This window comes from Candida oxycetoniae, assembly GCF_023343755.2.
Source record: "Candida oxycetoniae strain CBS 10844 chromosome Unknown scaffold52, whole genome shotgun sequence".
Taxonomy (NCBI): Eukaryota; Fungi; Ascomycota; class Pichiomycetes; order Serinales; family Debaryomycetaceae; genus Lodderomyces; species Lodderomyces oxycetoniae.
This window is the reverse complement of record NW_026055429.1, coordinates 61213-86574: the sequence shown is the minus strand read 5'-3', so window position 1 is coordinate 86574 and position 25362 is coordinate 61213. Positions and strand designations below refer to the sequence as shown.

Here is a 25362-nt window from a genome sequence, read left to right as displayed (position 1 = left end):
AAAAAAAAAAAAAAAAAAAAAAAAAAAAAAAAAACCGACTCATTTCTTATGGAAAAAAATCCCTGGTATGAGGGACCGCATACTAATACACACACACACACACACACACACATTATTCATTATTAATAATTAGGCTTTGAATAAAAAAGAGGGCAGCATCGGCAACAGTAGCTACGGCTCGAATTATATATATTCAATAAACTCATCAAGCACATATATCGGTATAAAGGGTTGCTTTCTTGGAGGGGGGTACTTTTGTTTGGTCCTTTTTTTTTTTTTTTTTTCTTAATGGCAATGGCATCTTCACCAACCAGTGGTCTTGTCAATAATAACAATACATCAGCAGCTACCATTAATAAACTCAAGACGACAGCTACGACGTCTAGCAGTAGCAGCAGTAGTCTTGAAAATGGTTCGATATCGTCTCATACGACACAATTTGACTCGGGGCCTTCCTTGGTGGACATTTTCTACTCAGCCAAAAAACTACTAAATTTACAAACAAGGCTAGAAAATCGTCAGTTGCGTAAAGTTAATAGCAAAACTCAGCTAAATCATATTGCCTATAGTGAGAATGTGCGTGGGGTTGATTTTGCAGCCTCGCCTAGTTCAAATAGAGAGCATCACCAAACTGACAGTGGAAGCTCTCAACATGTTTTGGACTTATTATCGCCCTTATCGATAGATGACTTGCACAATGCCACAATAAAACCATCCTCTTATCACCACTGCCAAAATAATACAGCCTCCGATGACGGAAAGAGTATAAATCAACCATCAAGTTCTCATAAAAATGCACAAAAGACATTGACACCAAAATCGGACTCAAGCATAGCTTCTGTGCATAGTTCAAACTCTTCCATCATCTCAACTAACTCGTCAATACCGTCTGAGACGGAGACAATAAAACCACAACCACAACCACAGTCACAGGCACAGGCACAGTCACAGTCACAGTCACAGTTACAGTCACAGTTACAGCCCCAAAAATCAAATCTAACCACTTCTTTATCAAAGCTAAAAAATGTACAATCACAATCCACAAGTGTACTACTGTCTCAACTTAATTCATTGTCTACTCAATCTGGAGGAGAGAACACTACTATATGCTTCAACTGCAAGACTCACAAGACCCCATTGTGGAGAAAGGATACCGAGGGTAATACACTATGTAACGCTTGTGGATTGTTTTTGAAATTACATGGAACAACCCGTCCCTTATCGCTAAAAACAGATGTTATTAGAAAGAGAAACTCAAGGAAAGCAACAACTTTGCCGAATGGTCAAACGAGCTCCATAGGCTCTGCTCCAACAGGAGCAACTTTTTCACGTTTCATAGGAGGAAGCACTAATATCTCGCAATATTCAACAAAGTCTGAGTACATGAGCCAAAAGAGGCAAACTCCAATAGCAATTGCTCCATCGCCAATACCGTCAGGGTCCTCTGTTCCTAATAATTTTATGAATGGCTCATTGTCAACCTCAAGTCAAAGAATCAAAAACGTTTTGATTCTACCCAAACCACAAAGCTCCTCAAATTTAAACAGTTCATTTAAAAGTAAGTCGATTGCTATTCCATCGTCTTCATCGTCTTCGTCTAATCAATATCATTCAAAGCTGGAAACATCTCCAGCTTCTGTCACATCCTCGCCAGCTTCTTCATACTCATACACTGTGAATAATAATCAACCATTTAAAAGAAAAAAGTCGGAGGTGAATATTCCAGCTGTCGTATCAGGTTCCAATACTGCTATTACTACTGCTGCTGCTACTACTACTACTACTACTACTACTACTACTACTACTACTCCATCCTCTTTCTCAGCCAGAAATAGAGAATCTTCGACGACATCATTGACTGGGCAACAGCAGCAGCAGCAGCAGCAGCAACAGTTTTCTCTTAAAAGGAATAACTCATTAATTTCAAGCACGTCATTAAGTAGAAGAACCTCACTAGTTAATATTCCAAGTGGTAGGAAGAGTATTTCTGCTTCAACGCCTACTAGTTCTGTTATTTCAAACAACAATATTTCCACTTGGAACCAAAGATTTCCTCAACCAAATTATTTTGATGTACCGCAGCAATATCAACCAGAGCAGCAAACGCAAACGCAAACGCAACTATCAACGGGTCTCCAAATGAGTATCCAGTATCAACCAAACCTCTCGAGAAACAATAGTAGTAACACATTATTGAATGGGAGCAATCAAACCTTTACTAATCATGATTATATGGATACTCCAGGTTCATTGAACTCGCCTGTTAGTAAAAGAAGTGTTAATCAAAGCGACGGAGTAACTCCAACTTCCATACCTGAGACTCCAATGAACGTTTTAGATTATTTGCCTTCCTCCATTCCATCATCTGGTAATAAGATGTTCAGCAAGTTATCATCGTCATTAACTAATCAGATGAGGCAACAGCAGCAACAGCAGCAACAGCAACAACAACAACAACAACCGCTTAACGCTGCGCACCTGATGAAGCTGAGAGTTTTAGAAGAATATCGATCACGTAAGCCAACATTCAACCATCATCAAGGTATTGATGATGAGTTGGTGATGATGATAAACGATCCATATTCGAGTATTTTGAATATGGATATTGGTGGAGGTGTTGGTGGTGTTGCTACTATTCCGGAACTTGAGCCTAGTGGTTTGGGGATGAGCGATGATGATTTCTTCAAGAATTTTACCAGTTTGCATAATGATGAAGAAGAGAGTGATATTTGTTTAGATTTGGTGGATTTCAATAATGCTTTTGATGGTAAGCAGCAGCGGCAGCAACAACAACAGCAACAGCAACAGCAGCAGCAGCAGCAACAGCAACAGCAACAGCAACAGCAGCAGCAGCAGCAACAACAAACACAGCGAGCGCCTCCACTTATTTCATCATTACATTTCACTAATGATGGTATTGGGTTTGATAAAATGGGTGATCACGGATCGAAAGGAACGACATCTGCTCCTACTACTGATTCAACTACTGCGACTGCGGAATTTAAGGATTTGGATTGGTTGAAGTTTGAAATATAATGCAACAAGAAAAAAGACATGCATATATATACTGAAGAATTGCTGACGAATTACTACCTTTGCACCACTATGTTTCTATAATAAAAGAAAAAGAGAAAATCTACTATAAAGTTTAGCATAAGAAAAGAAAGGAAGGTTCATCTCTATAAAGAAAAGAAGGTTCATCTCTATAAAGAATGAATGTCATCTTTTAATTTCTCTCTTGTAATCGATGGAGACACTATGAATGGGTGTAGGTCCCCCCTGCAAAGAATTAACCATGTTCTAGGGAGCGAAGCGAGATAGAGGAGCAGTACTGACTAGCTTGTTATAACATTATTGAGCAGAGCGAGATAGAGGAGCAGTACTGACTAGCTTGTTATAACATTATCGAGCAGAGTGAGCGGTACTGACTAGCTTGTTATAAAACTATCTCGCTCTGCTCGATAGTGTCATAGTGTTGGTGACAGCTCGTTTAATTTTCTTCCTGCCACGTTCCCACGCTTTTTTCTTTTCCCCATCGGAAAAATTTTTCAGATGTAATATACTCACAGGTGAATAAAAACTGATTTCTTGACCAATTCACCTCTTTTTCTTCTTCTTCTTCTTCTTCTTCTTCTTCTTCTTCTTCTTCTTTAGGAGTTCCCCCATATTTAAGAGAGATCCATTCTAATACCGACCATGTCCGCTAATAACTATAAAGTCGCAGATATTTCATTAGCTGCCTTTGGTAGAAAAGATATCGAGTTATCTGAAAATGAAATGCCAGGATTAATGTATATTAGAAAAAAATATGGTCCAGCACAACCTTTGAAAGGTGCTAGAATTGCCGGATGTTTGCACATGACAATTCAAACAGCAGTTTTAATTGAAACTTTGGTTGCTTTAGGTGCTGAGGTCACCTGGTCTTCTTGTAACATCTTTTCAACACAGGACCATGCTGCTGCTGCTATTGCTGCTGCTGGTGTTCCTGTATTTGCATGGAAGGGAGAAACCGAGGAAGAATACCAATGGTGTATTGAACAACAATTATTTGCTTTCAAAGACGGTAAGAAATTGAATTTGATTTTGGATGACGGTGGTGATTTGACTTCGTTGGTACATGAAAAATACCCAGAAATGTTGAAGGATTGTTTTGGTTTGTCTGAAGAAACCACAACTGGTGTTCACCATTTGTACAAGTCTTTGAGAGACGGTAAGTTGAAAGTGCCAGCTATCAATGTCAACGATTCAGTTACCAAATCTAAATTCGATAACTTGTATGGTTGTAGAGAATCATTGATCGACGGTATTAAGAGGGCCACCGATGTGATGATTGCCGGTAAGGTTGCCGTTGTTGCAGGTTTTGGTGACGTTGGTAAGGGTTGTGCAATGGCTTTGCAAGGTATGGGTGCCAGGGTTATTATTACCGAAATTGATCCAATCAATGCTTTGCAAGCTGCAGTTTCCGGTTACCAAGTTGCTCCTATGGACGAGGTTGCATCTATTGGTCAAATTTTTGTTACAACTACAGGTTGTAGAGATATCATTGTTGGCAAACATTTTGAGAAAATGCCAGAAGATGCTATCGTTTGTAACATTGGTCATTTCGACATTGAAATCGATGTTGCTTGGTTGAAGAGCAATGCTGAATCGGTTGTGAACATTAAACCACAAGTTGACAGATACTTGATGAAGAACGGTCGCCATATCATTTTATTAGCCGATGGTAGATTAGTCAACTTGGGTTGTGCCACAGGACACTCTTCATTTGTTATGTCATGTTCGTTCTCGAATCAAGTTTTGGCTCAAATTGCCTTGTTCAACGCCGATAACAAGGAATTTAGAGAAAAATTCCCTGAATTTGCCAAGACCGGTCCTTTTGACGTTGGTGTTCACTTGTTACCAAAGATTTTGGATGAAACCGTTGCCAGATGTCACTTGGATCACTTGAACGCTAGATTAACCAAATTAACCGATGTTCAAGCTGAATATTTGGGTATTCCACAAGAAGGTCCATTCAAGGCTGACATTTACAGATACTAGACAAAACATACACAACATACACACATATGACTAAAAAGGAGAGAAGCATTTTCAACACTCATGCTTTCCTTCTCCTTTTTATTTTCTTTTATGGTGGGAAGAAAGCCAAAATATTTTCAACAAAACTAAAGATTTTATAAAGAGATTGATTTTAAAGAGATTGATTTTAAAGAGATTGATTTTAAAGAGATTGATTTTAAAGAGATTGATTTTAAAGAGATTGATTTTAAAGAGATTGATTTTAAAGAGATTGATTTTTTACGACTTTAATGATGCATCAACTGTACATTTTTTACTTCATTTTATAGAATGTGGGTTCATATCGCCTTTTACATAACCTTCTTTTATTTTATTAATACAAGTTCCTTCAACGGATGATGAAGTTGTTAAACGTAGTAGATGATTAAAAAGGGCCTTAGGTTCTTTTTTTTTTTACCCATGCGAAAAAATTGTGGAGATAAAACAAAGTAATAAAATTAATAAAAGATCTCTGAATTTCAACTACTACTCTGCCTTTGAAACCTACGTTTTCTCAGTAAAACGGAGATGAGGGTAAGATCGAGAGTGTGTTGGTCGAGGTTTTGTAATGGGCTGCTTTTTTCAAACTATTTACCTAGAAGAGCGTTTGCTACAAGGATTAGCACAGACTCACCCTTTGCTCATCTACCGAAATATCGAAACTTGAAATGGATTAATTGGAAAACAACAAGTATATTCTTTCTTTTAGGGGCGGCTGTGTCGTATAATGAGACGCTATTCAATTACTATGAACAGTTTACGCATGTTGACGAGAACGACGAAAACAACAAGTTATTGCCGTTACAGCTTGAGTACAAATTAAAGAATTTGCCCATATATCAAAAGTTGGCCCATCCCAAGAATAATCATCAATGGTACAAATTGCTAAGTTGGGAAAATCTTGATCGAAACATCTTGGATAATCGAAACGGAGACAATGATACTCGGTTAAAAGTTACTAATCAGGATGAGTACCACAAACCAGAGTTAACTAATCACACTTTACAAAAACCAGGCGGGATCTTGATTAAACCAGTGACATTTCACAATATAGAAACGGACGAAGGAGTCACTATAGTCCATGTAGGCTATAGACTTTGTGGGTATCCTTTCATTGTTCATGGAGGGATAATAGCCACTTTACTAAATGAAACATTCAAGAGAAATGCATCGTTAAATCAAAAGACAAGTTCAAACTTGAAGGATGATTTTAAAGTGGAAAATTTGACTATAAACTATAAACTGCCTACTTTTGCTAACCAGTTTTTGATTGTAAAGACCAAGACTAAGGAGAGTGATAGGAATGATAAGAAAAACATCCTTCTTGAAAGCGTTATTGAAGATGCAAAGGGGAAAGTCTTGGTAAAGAGTACCGCGTTGTTGCGTAATACGGGAAGAGCAACAAATAGAAATAAACAGCAAAAGGTGGTGGTTAAGAGGTGGTGGTGGTGGTGAGAGAAAGTCGCAAATGCTATTGCATTTGTTCAGCTAGGTCTAGAGCAGCCCATTTCGTATGATTTCAGTAAGTTGTAGTTCCAATACTTGCAGTTCCAATACTTGTAGTTCCAATACTTGTAGTTCCAATGCTTGCAATTTCAATACTTGCAGCTCCAATAGTTGCAGTCCCAATAGTTGCAGTCTACTAAGTGCTACTCCTCTAGCTCGCTTTGCTCGCTGGTGTCGTTCAGTTGATGATCTTAGTCGCGCTTTTATTAAGAAAACATATTTCTATAGTTTTTTCTATTATTTTTCACTATTAGACCAAGCAAGTATGAATGAGGCACTTGCACCAGAGAATCGAGTGTATGAGGAACCAGATGGGATAAAAGCAGCTACAACCACCGCCACAGCTACCACCGCCACAGCTGCCACCAGCTCTGTGGTAAAAGAAAAGTCTCGCAATGTAATTGTTCATCCACGGTTAAAGCCGATGCCATTTAAAACTCAAGACTTGTCACCACCTCCAACTCTACAGCCATTTGAAGTATTGTCACTCAATGGCGTTACTTTCCATCAGATTGAGGATTTGCCTGTGAATAGACGTGGATTCAAGTACAAACTTTGTCGACCACTGCCTATTTTCAAATCTAACCATTATGCCACTACTGATCTCCCACCATTCGAAGCTTGTGTTAGTTTATTCGATAGATCTACAGGGATACTATTTAGCAAGGATTGTAAAACTGTAACGACTACGGAAGGCTGGAGGTCAATACGGGCCAATGTCTGTATTCGGCAAGGAATGTATTTTTTTGAATTTGAGATTGTCAAATCAGATGAAAAAAGTCATGTTAGAATCGGCCTAGCAAGGAAAGAAGCCAGTTTGGAAGCCCCCGTTGGCTACGATGGTTATGGATATGGGTTGCGAGATGTCGACGGAGAACTCATGTTTACGAGTCGACGGAAAAAGGTATATATAAATGGAGGATTCCGCACTGGAGATGTGATTGGTATTTTGGTGGAATTGCCTTCATTGGAAGAGCAAAAGAAGGGGTTGAATCGGTATGTCGACGAGAAAAAACTGGAAATGATGCCTGTTGACCATAAACTGAAAAAGAGGAAAACAAAAAGAAAATTGTGTAATACTGAAGATAACGTTAAATTTAATGAGCATGGAAACATCGTACGGGATCAAATACCAACAAAGTCGAAAGGTGCATTATACTATGATCAATTTGAGTATACCAAAACTAAAACCATGGATCATTTGCTAAACCCGGTCACGGTATTTGGTGAAAAGGCAGTTATTGAAATGGACGACAAGACTAAAAACATTCCAGTTATTGCTCAATCAAAAGTACGTTTTTTCAAAAATGGTGTTGAGCAAGCTAGCTGCATCGAAAATTTGTATTCCTTCCTACCTACAAACATAGAGGACAACGATGAAATGAATTTGGAAGCCAATGTAAAACAACAACAGAACCCAAATTATAGAAATACAGATGATAATACTCTAGGGTACTATCCAATGATGTCTGTTTTTAATAATGGCGCCGTGACACTCAATGCAGGTCCAAATTTTACATTTCCGCCGTCTCTGCCAATGATCAAACCATTGAGCGATAGGTTTGATGAGCAAGTGGTTGAGGAATGGTTTTGGGATGTACTTGACGAAGTTGAAGCGCAATATTTGGACAGTTTTGATGATACAAGTTGAAAATAAACAAAGTGTGTCCCTTTTTTTTTTTTTTATTTTTTTTTTTATAAGGTTGTTGGATCGGGTCCTACTCTGGACAATTGGTTTTCTTGTACTTTTTCTAATCCATTGTTCCGGCAATAAATATCATAGCATTTTCTATGGAATCCCTCTCCTTGAGCAGTGCAGAACCCCAAAGTAACCAACTCTTTGCATTGGGGGCATATTAACAACTTACCTTCTTCCAGATCGGAGCTACCATACGTCTCAATTAAGTACTGTTTCAATTCGCATAAACTCTTAATCGATAAAACCAATTTATCGTCCAAAGTTGCATCAAACCAGCCGTCGTCGATCAACTTATCTACAAAAGTGCTTGATTCCTTAAGCGACTTGTTGAGACACCCGGAAACTGTTTGTTGTGCCCTTATTCTCAGATTGGAAAACGCATAATCTGGAGATTCGACAATTTCTTCAATAATCATCTTGATAGTGACCAACTCGGGCACGGTGTAAGTTGTACTATTCTTGATAATCTCGTCACAAACAGTATTTGTAAACACAAAATACAAAGTACCGTTCAACTCGTCATTTTTGCGGTCAATCTTGAACCCTTGTTTGGTTATTTCTGCATTGATATCTCGAATATACTCTTCTAATATATCTCGATTGGGAATTATAGCTTTTTCCGATACTCCATTATCTAGCCTTTGACATATTAACCTAAACGCGTCGAGTAAACTTGGTAAGCTTATAGATTTTACAGATCTTAGGTACGTTAGTAGAACTCTATGGATCTCACTGAGCATACCTGTCAACCAACTAGTTTGTTAAGAAAAGGAGGGGGGGAGGGAGAGTGAGAAAAGAACAAACTCTAATTATATAGCCCAAAGGGTTATGAAATTTTTCATTATAGAAAAATTGAAATGCCCTTTTTCCGAACGCGCTTTTTCATTCATTCATTTATTTATTTTTTCTTTTGATCATTTGCACGCCCTTGATGAAGAAAAATCATTTCTGTGTAAGTGCAGCTTTTCCCTTTTTGCAGTAATTGTTGTTTGGTTGTTTGGTTTTGTTTTTTTTTTTTTTGATCTGTTGGTAATGGGTGCAAAATGTAAGAAATTCAGAGTATTAGAGATTTGAGCTCTAGAGGTTTGAAAGTTTTTGTTTTTGTTTTAGTTTTAATTTTTGGCAAGAACATTTTGTACAAATACCAAACCCGTGTGTTGAACTCTTGGATTTTCTATATCTCTTCTACTTTTTATAATTATTAATTGGAAAATGAGAGTAGGGTTAATTGGGTTTGTTTTAGGTTACCTCCTACGGAGTTCACTTGAATCAGAAACAGATGCAGACAGTTATTCTTCAGACACGGATGTTGATGTAGAAAAATGCAATCCAAATTTAGACGGTCATTGTTTAGTCAGTAATGAAGCATTGGGTACATCTGTATTTGAGTCATTAAGCGATGGTACTACTTATTTGGCCATCAAGAATTGTAGAAAGGGAGTTAAATTTGGCCGAGATGGAATGGAATTAACAATTCGAAAACAATTTGAGAATCCGGCATTGGCATCGAGTTTTTATATAATGTACGGAAAAGTTGAAGCGGAAATTAAAGGTTCTTATGGAAGCGGGATCATTAGCTCCTTCTATTTACAAGGTGACGACTTGGACGAAATTGATATTGCCGAGATTTTTGGTGGTGATCCTTTTGAATATCAAACAAATTTCTTTATCAAAGGTAATATCACAGACTATGAAAGAGGGGAATATCACAAATTACCAAAAAGTCCCTTGAGTGAATTTTACAAGTATGGTTGTGAGTGGACCCCTGAGAACATTATATGGTATTTGAATGATGAAAAAATCCGAGAAGTGAGTAAGTTGAACAAATATGGCATGCCCAACTCACCAATGAATATCAAATTTAGTTTATGGGCCGGTGAAGATACTCTTGATGAAGGGACAATTGCTTGGAGTGGCGGTAACACAAACTACGAAGACGGGCCTTTTACCATGCATGTAAAGAACTTGAACATTAAGGATTATTCTACGGGTGTTTCATATTCATATGGATGGTTACCAGATGGTACCTGGTGCGATTTGACTGCAAAAGATGGAGAAATATACAATAACATCGAAAGAAGCAAATCAATTCCTAATTTAAAGACAACAAAGGCGAGATCTCTTGATGAGGAGTGTGAGGAGGAAATAGATATAGAGGAAGATGTAAAAAAGAAGGAAAAGAAGGAAAAGAAGGAAAAGAAGGAAAAGAAGATAAAGAAGGAGAAGAAGAAGAAGAAGAAGAAGAAGGAAAAGCAGGAAAAGGTGGAGGTGGACGACGAAGATGATGAAGATGACGATGAAGATGACGATGACATAAATGTTGAAGACGATATTGAAGATAACGTCAAGGACGACGTTGGAGACGAGGGCGTTGACGTTGACGACGATGACGATTGCCAAACTTCAACCAAGACTAATTTAATCACTAAAATCGAAAAAACTATTACCAAAGCACCAACATCAAATTATCATTTACCCTCAAACAGCAAGCCTCCTGCTACCGCTGCTACCACTACTACTACAGCACCAATATCAACAGCACCAATATCAACAGCACCAATAACAACAGCACCAATAACAACATCACCAACAACAAAAACGATTCCAAGTCAAAGTTTGCTTGACAAGGTCGCCCTAGATCATACAACTACAATTGAAGCTAGCAAATTGCTCTCCAAGAAGCCAGAGAAGCAAACAAGTACAACAACTACTGCTCAACTGAGTGAATGTTCTTCAGAAACACTCGTTTCATCATTCAAAGACAAGAAAAATGAGGAAAAGGGGGTTAATATACCTGGGAATCGCGAGTTGATTCGCGAAACATATAGTTCAACATATTACTACCTGTCTACGGAACGTCATTTTGCTGTTACGACTACCCGTAAAGGTAGCAAACCTACTAAAAGCGAAACTAATCAAGAGAACAATGAGAATACGGATGATGATGATGAAAAATTTGTACAATTCCCAGATGAAGAAAAGCCTCGCAAAAAACAAAAATCGGGCGTTTCCAAATTGATATCGTTGTCGCTATTGACCATGCTATTCACAGAAACTGTGTTTATAATAACATCTTTGTAAGACTCAAGGTGACACTAGGGAGCGAAGCGAGCTAGTGGAGCAGTATGTAGTATCAACGGCCTCATCTCCAGTCAAAACTATCTCTACAGTGTCCCCCTCTACAGGGTCTCCTTCTACAGTGTCCCCCCTCTACAGTGCCTCCCTCTACAATGTCCTCCTCTACAGTGTCTCCCTCTACAGTGTCTCCTTCTACAGTGCCTCCCTCTACAATGTCCCCCTCTACAGTGTCTCCTTCTACAGTGCCTCCCTCTACAATGTCACCCTCTACAGTGTCTCCCTCTACAGTGTCTCCTTCTACCGGAGTTTTGCTGAGATCTGATGTGGTCGTGTATATGTGACCAAATATTTCTGGTTCAGCTGTTGTCCGAAGTATGATCATTTTAGTACAAGAATGTAAGTATATATATGAAGATATATGAAGATATATGAAGATATATATATATATCTAGGTAGGTAAGAAACACTGGGTTTTTCTTTCCAAAAAAAGGACAATTGATCTCTAATACTTTGTTATTTTTCTGCTATCAACAATGTCTATGGAAGATTTGGTTAGCAGGTTAAGTTATATCTCACTCATTACCAATGATCAAGACAAGTTTCTTCAGCTGTTCAAGTTTTATACCAATTTGGGCTTTAGGTTGGCAAAGAACTTTTCAAGAGTAAGTCCTGCGGGAGCCACGGCAGCCCACATTCCTCAATTGCAATTGGGAGTGTCTAAGGACTCCCTAAGAGAAGTATGGATTGAGTCGTTTCCTTTACAAGATTTAGATGAAAACGGAAATTTGCGTCCCTGGCAAGAGTCAAAGGTTTATTTTGGAGACAATTGTCAGAAATTGTCGGAATCAACTGTTATCAAGCTTAGATTGTCCAGCGAGACAGAGGCTCAAAGTAGTGTTGAAAAAAAACTTGAGTTCTTCACCACCAATTTGAAAGAAATTGAAAAAATACTTAAAGAAAATGATGTTAAATATCAACAAGTTAATGATAATCTTATCCATGCAAAAGATCCTCTTGGTAACGATGTGTGCTTTGCAAATAAGAAAACCCCATTGAGCCTGGTAGAATACTCATCAACACAAGAATATATCGATTCTACCACTAAAGAGATTTTACAAAATAAGAATTCAATGGATCTCAGGCGTCGATTCAAATCAGAGATAAGTATTGCTATTGACGAGATGGAGAAGAAAACGAAAACCGGAACTGGTAACAAAGCGGCAAAGAAAAAGAAGATCGCAGTGATGACGTCGGGCGGTGATGCCCCGGGTATGAATCCAGCCGTGAGAGCCGTTGTTAGAGCAGGTATCTTTTATGGATGTGATGTCTTTGCCGTTTATGAAGGGTACGAAGGTTTGGTCAAAGGTGGTGACTTGTTAAAACAAATGGACTGGGCTGACGTGCGTTCATATTTATTCTTGGGTGGAACTGCTATTGGTACAGCTAGGTGTAAGGAATTCAGAGAGCGTGAAGGAAGATTGCAGGCGGCATATAATATGGTTATCAATGGTATTGATGCTTTAGTCGTTTGTGGTGGTGACGGTTCATTAACTGGTGCTGATTTATTTAGAAGCGAATGGCCATCCTTAGTTGATGAATTGATCAAAAAAGGGAAGTTGACAAAAGACCAGGCTGCTCCTTATAAGCATCTCACTATTGTTGGGTTGGTTGGCTCTATTGATAACGATATGTCGGGAACAGATGTCACTATTGGTGCTTATTCTGCATTGGAAAGAATCACTGAGATGGTTGATTATATTGATGCAACTGCAGCTTCACATTCAAGGGCTTTTGTTGTGGAAGTTATGGGTAGACATTGTGGATGGTTAGCACTTTTGTCAGGAATAGCTACTGGTGCCGACTATGTATTCATACCTGAAAGACCGCCAAAAGCAGGGGAATGGAAAAAGGAATTAACCGAAGTATGTGCAAGACACAGATCTTATGGAAGAAGAAAAACAACAGTTATTATTGCTGAAGGTGCTATTGATGACGAATTGAACCCAATTAGTTCAGAGGATGTTAAAAAGGTGTTGGTTGATTTGGGACTAGACACAAGGGTGACCATTTTGGGACACGTGCAAAGAGGAGGTACAGCAGTTGCTTTTGATAGAAGATTAGCTACCATGCAAGGTGTTGAAGCGATTAAAGCTGTGTTGGAATTGACTCCAGACACTCCTTCTCCGATGATTGGAATTTTGAAGAACAAGATTGTTAGATATCCACTAGTCGATGCCGTCAAACAGACAAAAGCCGTTGCAGAAGCAATTGGACAAAAAGATTTTGAAAAAGCCATGAGTTTAAGAGATTCAAACTTTTTCGAGGCTTACAAATACTACCGTGCAATCACATATTATGACGATAGGTCGCAACAGTTACCTGAAAACAAAAGATTAAACATTGCTGTTGTTCATGTAGGTGCAGCATCTGCTGGATTGAATGCGGCTACTAGAGCCACGGTGTTGTACAGTATATCACGTGGTCATAACTTGTATGCGGCACAAGAAGGATTTTCCGGATTAGCTGAAGGAAAGTTGAAAAAACTTGAATGGTTAGATGTTGAAGGATGGCATAGTGAAGGTGGAAGTGAGATTGGAACAAATCGATCACTACCTTCTCAAAATTATGGTAAAATCGCATATTATTTACAAAAGTTTAATATTCAGGGATTAATTATTATAGGAGGGTTTGAAGCTTTTGAAGCATTGCATCAATTAAACGAGGAAAAAGTAAACTATCCAATATTTGAAATGCCGCTGGTGGTTGTTCCATCAACTGTTTCCAACAATGTTCCTGGATCGGAATATTCTCTTGGATCAGATACTTGTTTGAATGAATTGGTTTCATATTGTGATGCTGTGATACAATCTGCATCATCCAGTCGTAGAAGAGTTTTTGTTGTTGAAGTACAAGGAGGTCATTCTGGTTATGTAGCCTCTTATTGTGGTTTAATTACAGGAGCATTGGCTACGTACACTCCAGAGGCCAAAATCAATTTGATGGAATTACAAAGAGATATTGAATTGTTATTCAAAGTATTCCAAACTGATCGTGGTGAGGATCATAATGGTAAATTGGTTGTTCGTAATGAGCAGGCATCACTGGTTTATTCAACACAGTTGATTGCGGATATAATGAAGGAGAATGCCAATAATAGATTTGAAACACGGACGGCAATTCCCGGTCATGTGCAACAAGGATATACTCCAACTGGAAACGATCGTGTAATGGCAGTTAAATTTGCATTAAAAGGAATGGAGTTTATCGAAGAATGGAACCATTGTTCAGAGAAACATGATATCCATATCGAGGATGCCGATGTGGAAAAACATTCAGCTGTCGTGATTGGTATCATTGGTGATACTGTTGAGTTTACAAGTGTCAAACATTTATACGATAGAGAAGCCGATGTTGCCTTGAGAAAGGGTAGGACTATACACTGGAAAGATATGATTGAGGTTGAGGATATGTTGAGTGGTAAGACTTTACTTAAGATAGAACATGAGGATTCGTGATGTAGCTTTTAGGAACAATCCCCTTGTGGGTTGATATATATATATAAAGAAAAATTATACGATTTAAAGAGGAGAGGTGTGTATGTGTATTATTTGCTTTGTACGTGGCAAAGGGAAGTAGTTTTAGAGAAGTGGATTTGAGGTAACTTTTTTCACAAAGTATATGACGATGGTAGCGAAAAAAGAACGGAAAAATATTCATTTCTATATTTTGTATTTGGCTGCGAAAAAAAAAAAAAAGAGAAATAGAATAAAAAAGTAAATAAGCCATGAAAATTGGTTTGGTCCACTCATCAGATAAAAATTTCAACGTCTAGATATACTTATTTAGAGGTAGCTGTAGTTTCTCTTGACAAAGGTGTAGTCTATTAGACAACTTATTAAAGTATGTGGAAAAAAAAAAAACCTTCAAGGTGTTACTGCTGTTCTTGAAGTTTCGAAATATTATATAAGACGAGAGATACAATTACAGATACAAGGAAACAGTATGCTGCAACCTACCGCCCAAATTGTTGGTGCCTTCCCCTTCCCCTAAAGAAAAAAAAAGAAGTAAAATTTCACATCAAATGCAAAGTTATGAGAAGCAGCAACAGTAAAGCTTAAAAGGGGAAAAATGAATAAAGGCTTTTTCAAGAAGACAATAGGAACACATTTTATGAAGAATTGAAATAGTCTTTACATGCCACAATAGATTGACATAATAGGGTATATATATATATATATATGGCGGTGATGCTATCGGGGAAGCAGTGACATAATAATTGCTCCGCCCCCGCTCCTATGGACACACACATACATGAACATATGCGCCTTGCACAAATCTATACGTGATGATTTATTGGTTTCATCAAATAGTTTCCTTTTTCTTTCTTCACATCTCTTACTTTGTTAGATAGCTGAAACAACTGTTTCGTCATGTTTCACTTGTCTCCCCTGCCCTGCCCAGCCCCCTAACCTCTTACTTATTTCCACCTATAGCCGAACCCAATTTCATCTCACCTGATTCCTTATGATTTTTTTTTTATTTTTACCTGATAAAAACTATAAAACATAATTGTACAATAGCCCACAAAGAAGGGAAATAATATTACATACAAGAAAATGATTGGTACAATTTTTACTTAATTGAGAAACTTAGCTTTGTTACTTTGAAAAGAATGTTTAAATTTGATAATTCCGTTTTAGATGCACCAATTGGGGTAAATGTTGAGTGAAATATTTCATTTTTATTGTAACCAGTAAATTTTTATCCATAAGCATATAAAAGAACTCAAAAGCGAGAATGGAAAAAAAAAAAAAGAAAAAACACCGAGAAAAAGCACCCTGCAGCTGATCCTGATCCTGATCCTGATGCTTATGCTGATGCTGCTATTACTTCTACAGCTGTTACTTCTACTGCTATTACTTCTACAGCTGTTACTTCTACTGCTATTACTTTTAGTACAGAAAAGATCAGCATGGGTTCCACCCATTTTCATCTATATGCTCTTATTCATATTTTTTATTTATTTTTGTCTTCAAGTCTACCACAAAAAATGACATGAAATTCAGTTTGGGCGCTATTTATTAATGACGTAAGAGTATAGTAGTGGTTTCTGTTAATCCGCTTTTTATTAGATGAATTTTAGTGATGCAATGCCTCTACAAAAAAAGGGGTGGATGACTTTTGTATAGGCTTTGACTTGAAGTAAACGATTGTGAGTTTCATGATCACAATAGCTATTTAGCTCCAAAGAAAAAAAGAAAAAATATTAAAAAACACACCAAAAAATGCAGAGAAAGAGGGGAAGACAAGAATGATACATTATAGCAAGAAAACTATTTAGTAATACTTTTGGTTTAGTGTGATTATAGCTCTACTATTCTCTCATCTGAGGGCTGATGATGGCGGTGGTAGAACAGTTTTTTACATTGCATTTATAATATATTATGAATAGAGGCTTTCAAGTTATGCCCACTTTTGAATATCCCAATCATAAGCCAAGTAAGTCCCAACCAATTTTCCAACCCCGTATCCAATTGACAAGATCTATATTTCATGGAAAATTGTTGTGCTTTTCTTTTTTTTCTATTTTTCTTCCAACTGAAATCTAAAACGAATAAGTCCGTGATGACTTAAGCTTAAACTCCGATTGACAAGATCAGTTTTTCAAATTCTAGCCAAAGATGCAGAAGTGAGCAATAATGTATGATGTGGTAACCATAGAATAAATAAAGAAATAATTGTCATTTTCGGTTAAAAACATTGTTTGACTTATAACGAATTAACTGTAATTGCTAACTTCTTGTTACTCTTGTTGTTTCTTGGACTCATGTAGATAAGGTCAACAACAAAAAAACCCGGAGGACCGAGACTTATGCCGGCAAAAAAAAAGAAAAAAAATAGATTCATAAGAAAACGCGAGGGGAGTCAAAACAACGCGCAATGAGTCAAAGTAAAATTACTTGCAGATATACTGTCTTTTTCAACTGACTTGTACCGTTTAAAAGATACAAAATGGGGTCTTGGGTTTAGTTCAACGTTTTGTTATTGACAATGTTTTTTGTCAGATACGATTGTGAATATTGTATTGATGTTTATATTTAGAGCAAAATATGGAGACGGAATTTGACGACGGAATTGAGTGAAGTATTCTTTTTGTTACAGAAATCAAAAAAAATAAAAGAACAATGTACACAGTGTGCTAGAACCGTTTAACAATCAAGCATAGAAATGTCAAGGTGTAAAAAGTTGAGCATAATGATTTAAAAGTTGAGCATAATGATTCAAAAGTTGAGCATAATGATTTAAAAGTTGAGCATAATGGTTTAAAAGTTGATGCCCATCGATAGTGCTTAAGAGCTACAGATTTTTAGGGTTTAAATTTTGTAAAAGAAAAAAAAAAAAAAAAAAAAAAAGACATGGAAGGGTTCTATTAATCGAACAGTTAAGTTCTGGAAAAAAAGAACTGGGTTATTATATAAATCAATTGAGGATGTTGAGTATTAAAATTGTGCTGGGTCAATTTTTGGATGTTCATAGTCATTTTGAAATGAGTTTTCTGGAGGATCAGGGGAAGAAAAATAATAGAAGAAAGTTTGGGATAACATAGGTACAAATGTTAATACAATGTTGATACAATGTTATAAAAAGGTTGGAAGAGTCTAATTAATTTTTTTTTTTTTTCTTTCTTTAGTATTAGTTTTATTTCATCGGGATTGGCGTTCCCTAAAATTTCTTAAAACCTGAATTTTATTTCTTGACATTGTATTATATTAACACCGTGTAAATAGTATGTTTTTTTGGCACTTGTGTTACATTATGTATGATAGTTAAAAAAATGTAACAAAAAATAGAGAAGGTTTAAGTATAATGCAGGATTTAAAAATAGAGAAATAGAAAAATAGACGAATAGAATAGAAGAATTAGAGGAATAGAAAGGAATAGAAGGAATAAAAAGGAACAGGTCAAATTAAGAAATAGAAGAAATTAAAAAAAAAATGAAGGAACAGAGGGGGGAGGAGATGCGGCTCGTGTCCAAAGATAGAGGTGCAGGACTCGCGTATGAGTTTTGTAGAGGAAGTAAAGGATAAGAAAAAGAATTTAGGCATATCGAGAGTTTTTCATTGGTGGTGTTTGGGAAATGCTTTGAGATGACACCATTTACGTTACTTGTTTTGAAATGCGTGTGCATGAAAATGATGAATTTCAATTATATCACACAAACTTAATTAGGAAAAGTGATATAATAATGAATTTGGGAAACAAATACAAAGACTCATGGAAAAGGATGAGGATGTTTGGATCAAAGATGGGGAATACTGGGTACAACTGGTAAACTCGCTCTCCATGTAAATTTAATAAACTTTCTTTCTCAAAGAAACTTCTTTATCTAGGTTTATACGGCACTTGTTTTTTCCTCTTTCTTCCTTTGCAGCTTGGCCTTACATAATATCTGCAGCATATTTTCCTCAAAAACATTGATAACCAAACTCTAATTTTTAAAGTCGCGCAAAAAGTCCATATTACAAAAGAACAAAAGAACAAAAAGACCCAACCAGTTGTATACAAGGGTTAGACCATGATGCATATAATCTGGAGTTTAATGTTGAAACACTCGTAACCGTGTGTGTGTGTGTGTGTGTGATATCTTGGAAGGTGAAGTGAGGAGGAAAGAGGCAGTTGACTATTACTACTACCATCTCTAGTTGACTATTACTACTATCTCTAGTTGTACTATTACTACTATCTCTAGTGTGCTATTACTACTATCTCTAGTTGTGCTATTACTACTACTGTCGCTACTAAGTGTCCAACCAAAAGTTTCTCCACTATCTCGCTTCGCTCGATAGTGTTGTCGATAGTGTTGTCATTGCATTCCGTATTCGCCTTATACATAATTTACATATTGTCTTGACTTATCTTGGCTGCAAAATACTCATCTCAAGAAAACGGCATTTTTCAATACTAGGTAGAAACACAAATGATACAAAACAATAGAGCCCAAATTGCACTTTATTTTACCCAATTCCCAATTTCTACAACTCTATACTCTACTATTGTATAACTCTTCCATCAAGCTTCAAACCATTATCTCACATCGATTACCTTTAGTCTCCCGTCACCTGATAACGCCACACCTTTTACCTTTTTTGACTTTCACAAAACATACTACTGTAGAGTGGATTATCTTAAAGTGTCGGCTACTATGCTAGTCAGGGTAAGTCACGACGATGTACACCCACGCACCTGCGCACACTATACATATCGCAGTACGCACCCTATACTACGCACCTTGCCATATGTACATTAAAAATTATATAAGAAAGTACAAATGGATATTTTTAACTTAAATTTTTCATTTCTCCAAACCCAGAAAAGAAGAATTTTTTTAATCAAAGGGAAGAACGAGTTTATTTTTTTACTTATTCTTTACCAGAGAGAGAGAGAGAGAGAGCCAAAGAAAGAAAGAGGAAAAGGAAAACCCCTGGCTATCGAATAAACCCAGATATTATTCGGCAATCTTATATACCTTTTAATCCACCTTTTTTTTCTGCCCACTTCACTTCCTATTTTTCCATCTTCACTTTCCTATATTTGTTCTCATCTTTCTCGCTTGATCGTCTTGAGTCCTGACTTTCTCGTTTGAGTCCCGCTATTTCACCCAAACTAGTTTGACATCTTTGCAGTACCAGGCTTTTTTTTTCCCCCCTTGTCAATTCTCTATAGTGTACTCAATTGGATTTTGACAATTTTATTACTAGGACATACTATCAAATGCATAAAGGTATCCCCTCAAACCTATTAGATATAACTGCAAAATTATTACATTCATTCTTTCACAAATTAGCAAACTAATTTTAAACACGTCATCTACCCCCCAAGACCCAAAGACCCCAAGACCCAAGACCCAAAGACCCCAAGACCCAAAGACCCAAAGACCCCAAGACCCAAAGACTCAAAGACCCCAAGACCACACCCCCCATTTATTACCAGAGTAGAATCAAGAGAGCAGGACATTGAGATTATGACCAAAAAGAGTCAAGGAGCTACTCGAGTCAAAAAGAATGCTTTTGTCCATAAGCTATATACAATGTTGAGTGATCCAAGTCTTGATAATTTAATATGGTGGAATAACAACAATTCTGAGCAAAACACATTTTCATTATATCCTGGTAAAGATTTTGCAAATTGTTTAACTAGGTATTTCAAACATGGCAATGTGGCGAGCTTTGTACGGCAATTACACATGTACGGGTTCCACAAAGTTAGTGATCCCCATAGCAACAATCACGGTAGTAGCAGCAGCAGCAGCAGCAGCAGCAGCAACATTGTCCATGGCGCCGCGAATGGAAATAATTACAATCTTGTCGCTGTGGACCTTTACCGTCATAACATGAATTACAATAATCCAGACTCGACCCTCGTGAATAAGGATGTGTCTCCAGTTTGGGAGTTTAAACATCTGAGTGGAAAGTTCAAAAAGGGCGACGAAAGCTCACTAATTTATATAAAGAGAAGATCAATTGCTAATAACAATTCACGAAGTAATAGCTATTCTAACGAGAGATCGTACCAATTACAACATCAACCACACATACATTCACAGCAGCAGCGTGGTAACTCGCACCCATCTGCTCAAGCGTATCAGAGTAATAGTGAACTGTATTTTGCGCAAAACTACCCTCATTCATCATTTCCTAATAGCGCGTTTGTACAACAACAGTTGACCTATGATCCACCAACCCAACAGCTATTTTACTATCAACAACCACCCCAACAACAGCAACAGCAACAGCAACAACAGCAACAACAGCAACAACAGCAACAACAACAACTACAACAATTACAACAACAGCAACAGCAACAGCAACAACAGCAACAACAGCAACAACAGCAACAACAACAACAACAACAACAACAACAACAACAACAACAACAACAACAACAACAAATACGACAAATACAATTACAACAGCAGCAGCAACAGCAACAACAACAATTACAACCACAATTCTATAACCTGCAGCCGCCTTCTATTACTACTCCCTCTTCGCAAAATTCATATAGCTACAATAGACCCCACGTGATGTCTCATCAAGACAATGTACAAGGGCAACCTTTTCCAGGGTACAACAACAACAACAACAACAACAACCAAATATATCCCTATCTACACCCTGAACAAACACAACGACCATATCTATCACAATTTTCTCAAGGGCCAACATTTTTGCAACATGAACAAGCGACTAAGGAAATACCCAATCAAAAACCACTTATTAATCAATCTTCACCAAGCAGTATCTCTGAACCACGACAGAAGGAAACCTCAAATGTTACTGTACAACAAGCGACAGTTTCACCACAATTGCAGAAGTCTTCGGCATTACAAGCTCAAACCCCGATATCTACTGAAACTCTTGACCGGCAGAAATCACCTATCCGTCCATCTAAACTCCAATTTAGAAAAGTATGGCAAGAAAACGGAGCAAGATATAGAAACCCATCATTGTTATTTGATCCGCTAGCTCCAATCCCGCAATCATTGCCTACTTCTGCTACTTCTAGTACTACTACCACTTCTACTAATACTACTACTACAACAACAAGAGCTACTCCCCCTCCACCACTACCGCCACCACAGCTACCACCGTCATTTTCTTCTTCTTTGGCTGTCCCACAACTGCAAGATCTGACATTTTCCGAAAGGAGTTCCCTCAGTGTAAACAAACCTTCATCGTCAATACTAAGACGACCAAGCTCAGTAACCTCAAGATCGTCGACACTGATGTCAGTTTTACTGTCTACGCCAAGCACTGTAGATATAAAAAACTCCTCGTCAACCCCTTTGCTAGCTCCAATCCCCAAACAGCATTGCAAAATGGACACCACCTCCTCTTCCACTTCCTTACTACCGCCATCTTACTCGGCTCCGATCTACTCATCCCTGGTTCCTATAGACCCTTCCTCCGCCTTATCATCCTCCTCGCCGTCACTACCACAATTACCACCTCCACCACCATCATCATCATCCTCATCATCATCATCATCTTATCAATATGTTACACTGAAAAAACCGTCCATTTTATCAAGCACAATTCAAGAAAGATTACGTCCTTCGGTATTTGAACTCCACTCTTTCCAAAGCAGAACAACACCCTCTTTTACTTCTGCGACCACTGCCACCACCTTCAATGCGTCTCAAAGAGATGACAATAGTAGTGGTAGCATCAGCAGTGCTAATATGAGGAATCCGATTGCAAGTGGTTCGATAGCTTCGCGGTCATCACAAGCCTCAATATTCTCTAACAAATCCTCATCAATATCATCAGCCACGTCGTCATTCCCAGGCCGTGCATCATCATATGGCTCGATTGCTTATAGCAAAAAGAATTCCATATCTATAGCACCGCATGAACAAATATCCCTGTCCTCAATAGAAGATAGTATACAACCACCACAGGCTCAAACCCAATCTCAAACCCAATCTCAATCTCAATCTCAACCACAACCATCACCACCGTCATTGTCATCATCATCATCGTCACCAATGCAAAGTGTCTCTCATCAACAACAATCATATTTTAGTCAGTCCCATGCTACGACAACTGCAGATACTAATAATATCTCCTCTACCCAAACGGGACCTACTTGCATAATGGGACAATCCCTGAGACTAAAAACTCCTATTCAAAATAGATCAAATTTGCCAAATCTGAATGACCCAGTACCACTTCCTGCCTTTAGTACTGCTGTTGCTTCAGGAACCACATCTGGGAATAGCAATGGCGGTGGCAATAGTCACGGAACTAGCCTTTCCAAACCTCTTTTGAATAAGAAAGTTTCTGTGACTTCATTGCTCGACGATAATTCAAACAATGTGGAGCCTCAGCTAAATGATGCTGGATTGCAGAATCGTGGTAAATCTGAAGCAGTAGTTGGGGGTCAACAAGGTCAAGACTTGGAGAATAAGGTCGCACCAATATATCTATCGTCTCTGATTCGAGAAGAGGAAGCGACCTCCTTATCTAGCCAGGAGGGTGAAAAGGAAAAAGATATAAAGAGGATGAGAGTAGAGTAGGGTTGAGATGGAAGATAGAAGAGGGGGGCGGAAGAGAAGAGGGGGGGTTTCTAATAATATTACAATCATGATCGAATACATTCTGGCTTTTTTTTTTTTTTTAATATTATTTTCATTCATTTCTGAGATAAAAGAAAAAAGTGTACCAAACAATGATTTCACAATCGAATAAGCAACGGCAACGGACTTAAGCCCTTTTTTCTTTCAATTTAATTCACTTTCAAATACAGTTTTTATAGAGTTTGTGTTTTTGTTTTCATTACTTATTATAGAATGAAAGACAATTTTTATATGGTGATATAAACTGGCTTGGATTCAATCTGGGTTCAGTAAGCTTCTCAGTGGCTTTTACTGAAAGCTGGTTTCTTTTTAGTGGAGTATATGAACTCTCAGTTGTAAGAGAGTGTGCTTCAATCTGAATGTTTCTCTTTTTCTTTTTACTTTCCAAGGGCATAATCAGACATATGAGCGCATTCAAAAACACAAAAGGTCCAAGTGCAAGTTACCTGGCCGATTGCCAGACCAGGGAGCTACAGCTAGATATATAATCAATATCAATTGTCCATCCGTGCCTCTTAGTCCCGCTTTACTCAAATCCAGTCCAAGTTTTCTTGTACTTGCTGAACCTAACAATTAAGTTAAAATGGACGGCTTTTCTTTCCTACTCTTCCAATATTTGTCTTTTTCACTGAACGAGATCTTACGGCATCTAGATCCGGATCGGAATCAGAATCGTTTTCCGGTAGAGTCAGCTGGTTACCACTACCAACACCACTGCTATTGTTACTGCTTCCACCCTTAAACTGTCGATAATCTTCTCGTTTACTCTGCTTTTTCTGCAGTTCTCCACTATTGTGCCGACTCCTGATCTTCTCTCTATTCTCATTCCTGATCTTATTCAACAACGCATTCATTGCTTTATTTTCCCCGTACTTCCTAAAATTATCTCCCGTGCCATTCTGTTGATTCGCTTTATTACTCTCTGATGTTCTAGTCAAATCTTTTGAATTCAAAAAATCACCCACTGTTTGCGTATTTTTGGTAAAACTTAAAGTAGCACCAGGCGCAATTACTTGTAGGTTTAAGAAATCATCCTTTTGGTCCTCTTTACCCTCCTTGCTCTTTGTGGTTGTTATTGTTGTTGTTGTTGTATCACTTCTTACAGGCTGTAACCAATTCAACACACGTGCATTATTCTGAGCTATAGAAAATTGAAACTTGGCTTGTAATTCTTGCTTCTTCTTTATCTCTTCTCTTCTATTGGAAGCCATTTGATTATAAAGTGGCGTGAGTGGTAACAAGTGGCTGAGTTATTGGGATACATAGTAAAGTGAAAAACTCATCTCCTTAATAAGGATTGAAAAGTGAAAAAAAAAAAAGTCTTAAACGCCAAAGTTGCGAATTTGTGTAATTTTCTAATGGTACAAGAAGCCAATCCAACAGCCAACAAAACCTAACAAAACGTAGCCGAATAAGCTATTCCTCGAATTTCACTTAGCTCTATGATTTGGCTGCAAAAAAGAATTTGTACAATTCCGTTTCCATCCAAATTTCAGCTGGTTTCCTTTAACTGTTGGACAATAAAACCGTAAAGACATAACAAAACAGTATCACCATAAGAATAATTGTGAATGTCTAAGTTATTACAAATAGATGACACTATCTACCTTTGCTCGATAGTGTCTAGAGATTGTTCAGTTTGTCGAGGAAAGATGTGGTTTTGCGGGTTAAAGAAATATTCATATAAAAAAAATTCTCCCAGACAGGGAATTGAACCCTGGTCTACCATGCGACAAACGGTAATTCTAGCCACTAAACTATCTGGGATCTCACATGTGAAAAAGTGTTGCTATGATTACTATCATGTGACTTAGCTCAGAATTAGACACTATCGAGCAGAACGAGCTAGTGGAGCACACACTAACTCTTAACACTATCGAGC

At 37.7% G+C, this 25362-nt stretch overlaps 9 protein-coding genes across 9 annotated transcripts; 7 read left to right on the top strand and 2 right to left on the bottom strand. All coding sequences in view use genetic code 12, as the record gives it.

The window, feature by feature from the left end:
* Window positions 1-294: 294 nt before the first annotated feature.
* GLN3 (nitrogen-responsive transcriptional regulator) lies at window positions 295-3036 on the top strand (the record flags this gene model as incomplete). The annotated part of the gene is made up of 1 exon (XM_049323698.1): window positions 295-3036. The coding sequence occupies one exon, from the start codon at window positions 295-297 to the stop codon at window positions 3034-3036; it is 2742 nt and encodes a 913-aa protein (XP_049180508.1).
* Window positions 3037-3696: 660 nt separating this feature from the next.
* On the top strand, window positions 3697-5040 carry SAH1 (adenosylhomocysteinase; the record flags this gene model as incomplete). Its single annotated transcript, XM_049323697.1, has 1 exon — window positions 3697-5040. One exon carries the CDS (start codon window positions 3697-3699, stop codon window positions 5038-5040), a length of 1344 nt encoding a protein of 447 aa, XP_049180507.1.
* Window positions 5041-5586: 546 nt separating this feature from the next.
* Window positions 5587-6513, top strand: KGF56_002464 (uncharacterized protein; the record flags this gene model as incomplete). The annotated part of the gene is made up of 2 exons (XM_049323696.1): window positions 5587-5592; window positions 5833-6513. 2 exons carry the CDS (start codon window positions 5587-5589, stop codon window positions 6511-6513), a joined length of 687 nt encoding a protein of 228 aa, XP_049180506.1.
* Window positions 6514-6829: 316 nt separating this feature from the next.
* On the top strand, window positions 6830-8215 carry ASH2 (Ash2p; the record flags this gene model as incomplete). The annotated part of the gene is made up of 1 exon (XM_049323694.1): window positions 6830-8215. One exon carries the CDS (start codon window positions 6830-6832, stop codon window positions 8213-8215), a length of 1386 nt encoding a protein of 461 aa, XP_049180505.1.
* A 44-nt stretch (window positions 8216-8259) lies between these two features.
* KGF56_002462 (uncharacterized protein) lies at window positions 8260-9003 on the bottom strand (the record flags this gene model as incomplete). The annotated part of the gene is made up of 1 exon (XM_049323693.1): window positions 8260-9003. The coding sequence occupies one exon, from the start codon at window positions 9001-9003 to the stop codon at window positions 8260-8262; it is 744 nt and encodes a 247-aa protein (XP_049180504.1).
* Window positions 9004-9475: 472 nt separating this feature from the next.
* On the top strand, window positions 9476-11344 carry CRH12 (Crh12p; the record flags this gene model as incomplete). Its single annotated transcript, XM_049323692.1, has 1 exon — window positions 9476-11344. The coding sequence occupies one exon, from the start codon at window positions 9476-9478 to the stop codon at window positions 11342-11344; it is 1869 nt and encodes a 622-aa protein (XP_049180503.1).
* A 530-nt stretch (window positions 11345-11874) lies between these two features.
* Window positions 11875-14856, top strand: PFK1 (6-phosphofructokinase subunit alpha; the record flags this gene model as incomplete). The annotated part of the gene is made up of 1 exon (XM_049323691.1): window positions 11875-14856. One exon carries the CDS (start codon window positions 11875-11877, stop codon window positions 14854-14856), a length of 2982 nt encoding a protein of 993 aa, XP_049180502.1.
* Window positions 14857-20113: 5257 nt separating this feature from the next.
* SFL2 (Sfl2p) lies at window positions 20114-23420 on the top strand (the record flags this gene model as incomplete). The annotated part of the gene is made up of 2 exons (XM_049323690.1): window positions 20114-20123; window positions 20269-23420. 2 exons carry the CDS (start codon window positions 20114-20116, stop codon window positions 23418-23420), a joined length of 3162 nt encoding a protein of 1053 aa, XP_049180501.1.
* Window positions 23421-24058: 638 nt separating this feature from the next.
* On the bottom strand, window positions 24059-24691 carry KGF56_002458 (uncharacterized protein; the record flags this gene model as incomplete). Its single annotated transcript, XM_049323689.1, has 1 exon — window positions 24059-24691. One exon carries the CDS (start codon window positions 24689-24691, stop codon window positions 24059-24061), a length of 633 nt encoding a protein of 210 aa, XP_049180500.1.
* Window positions 24692-25362: the final 671 nt, after the last annotated feature.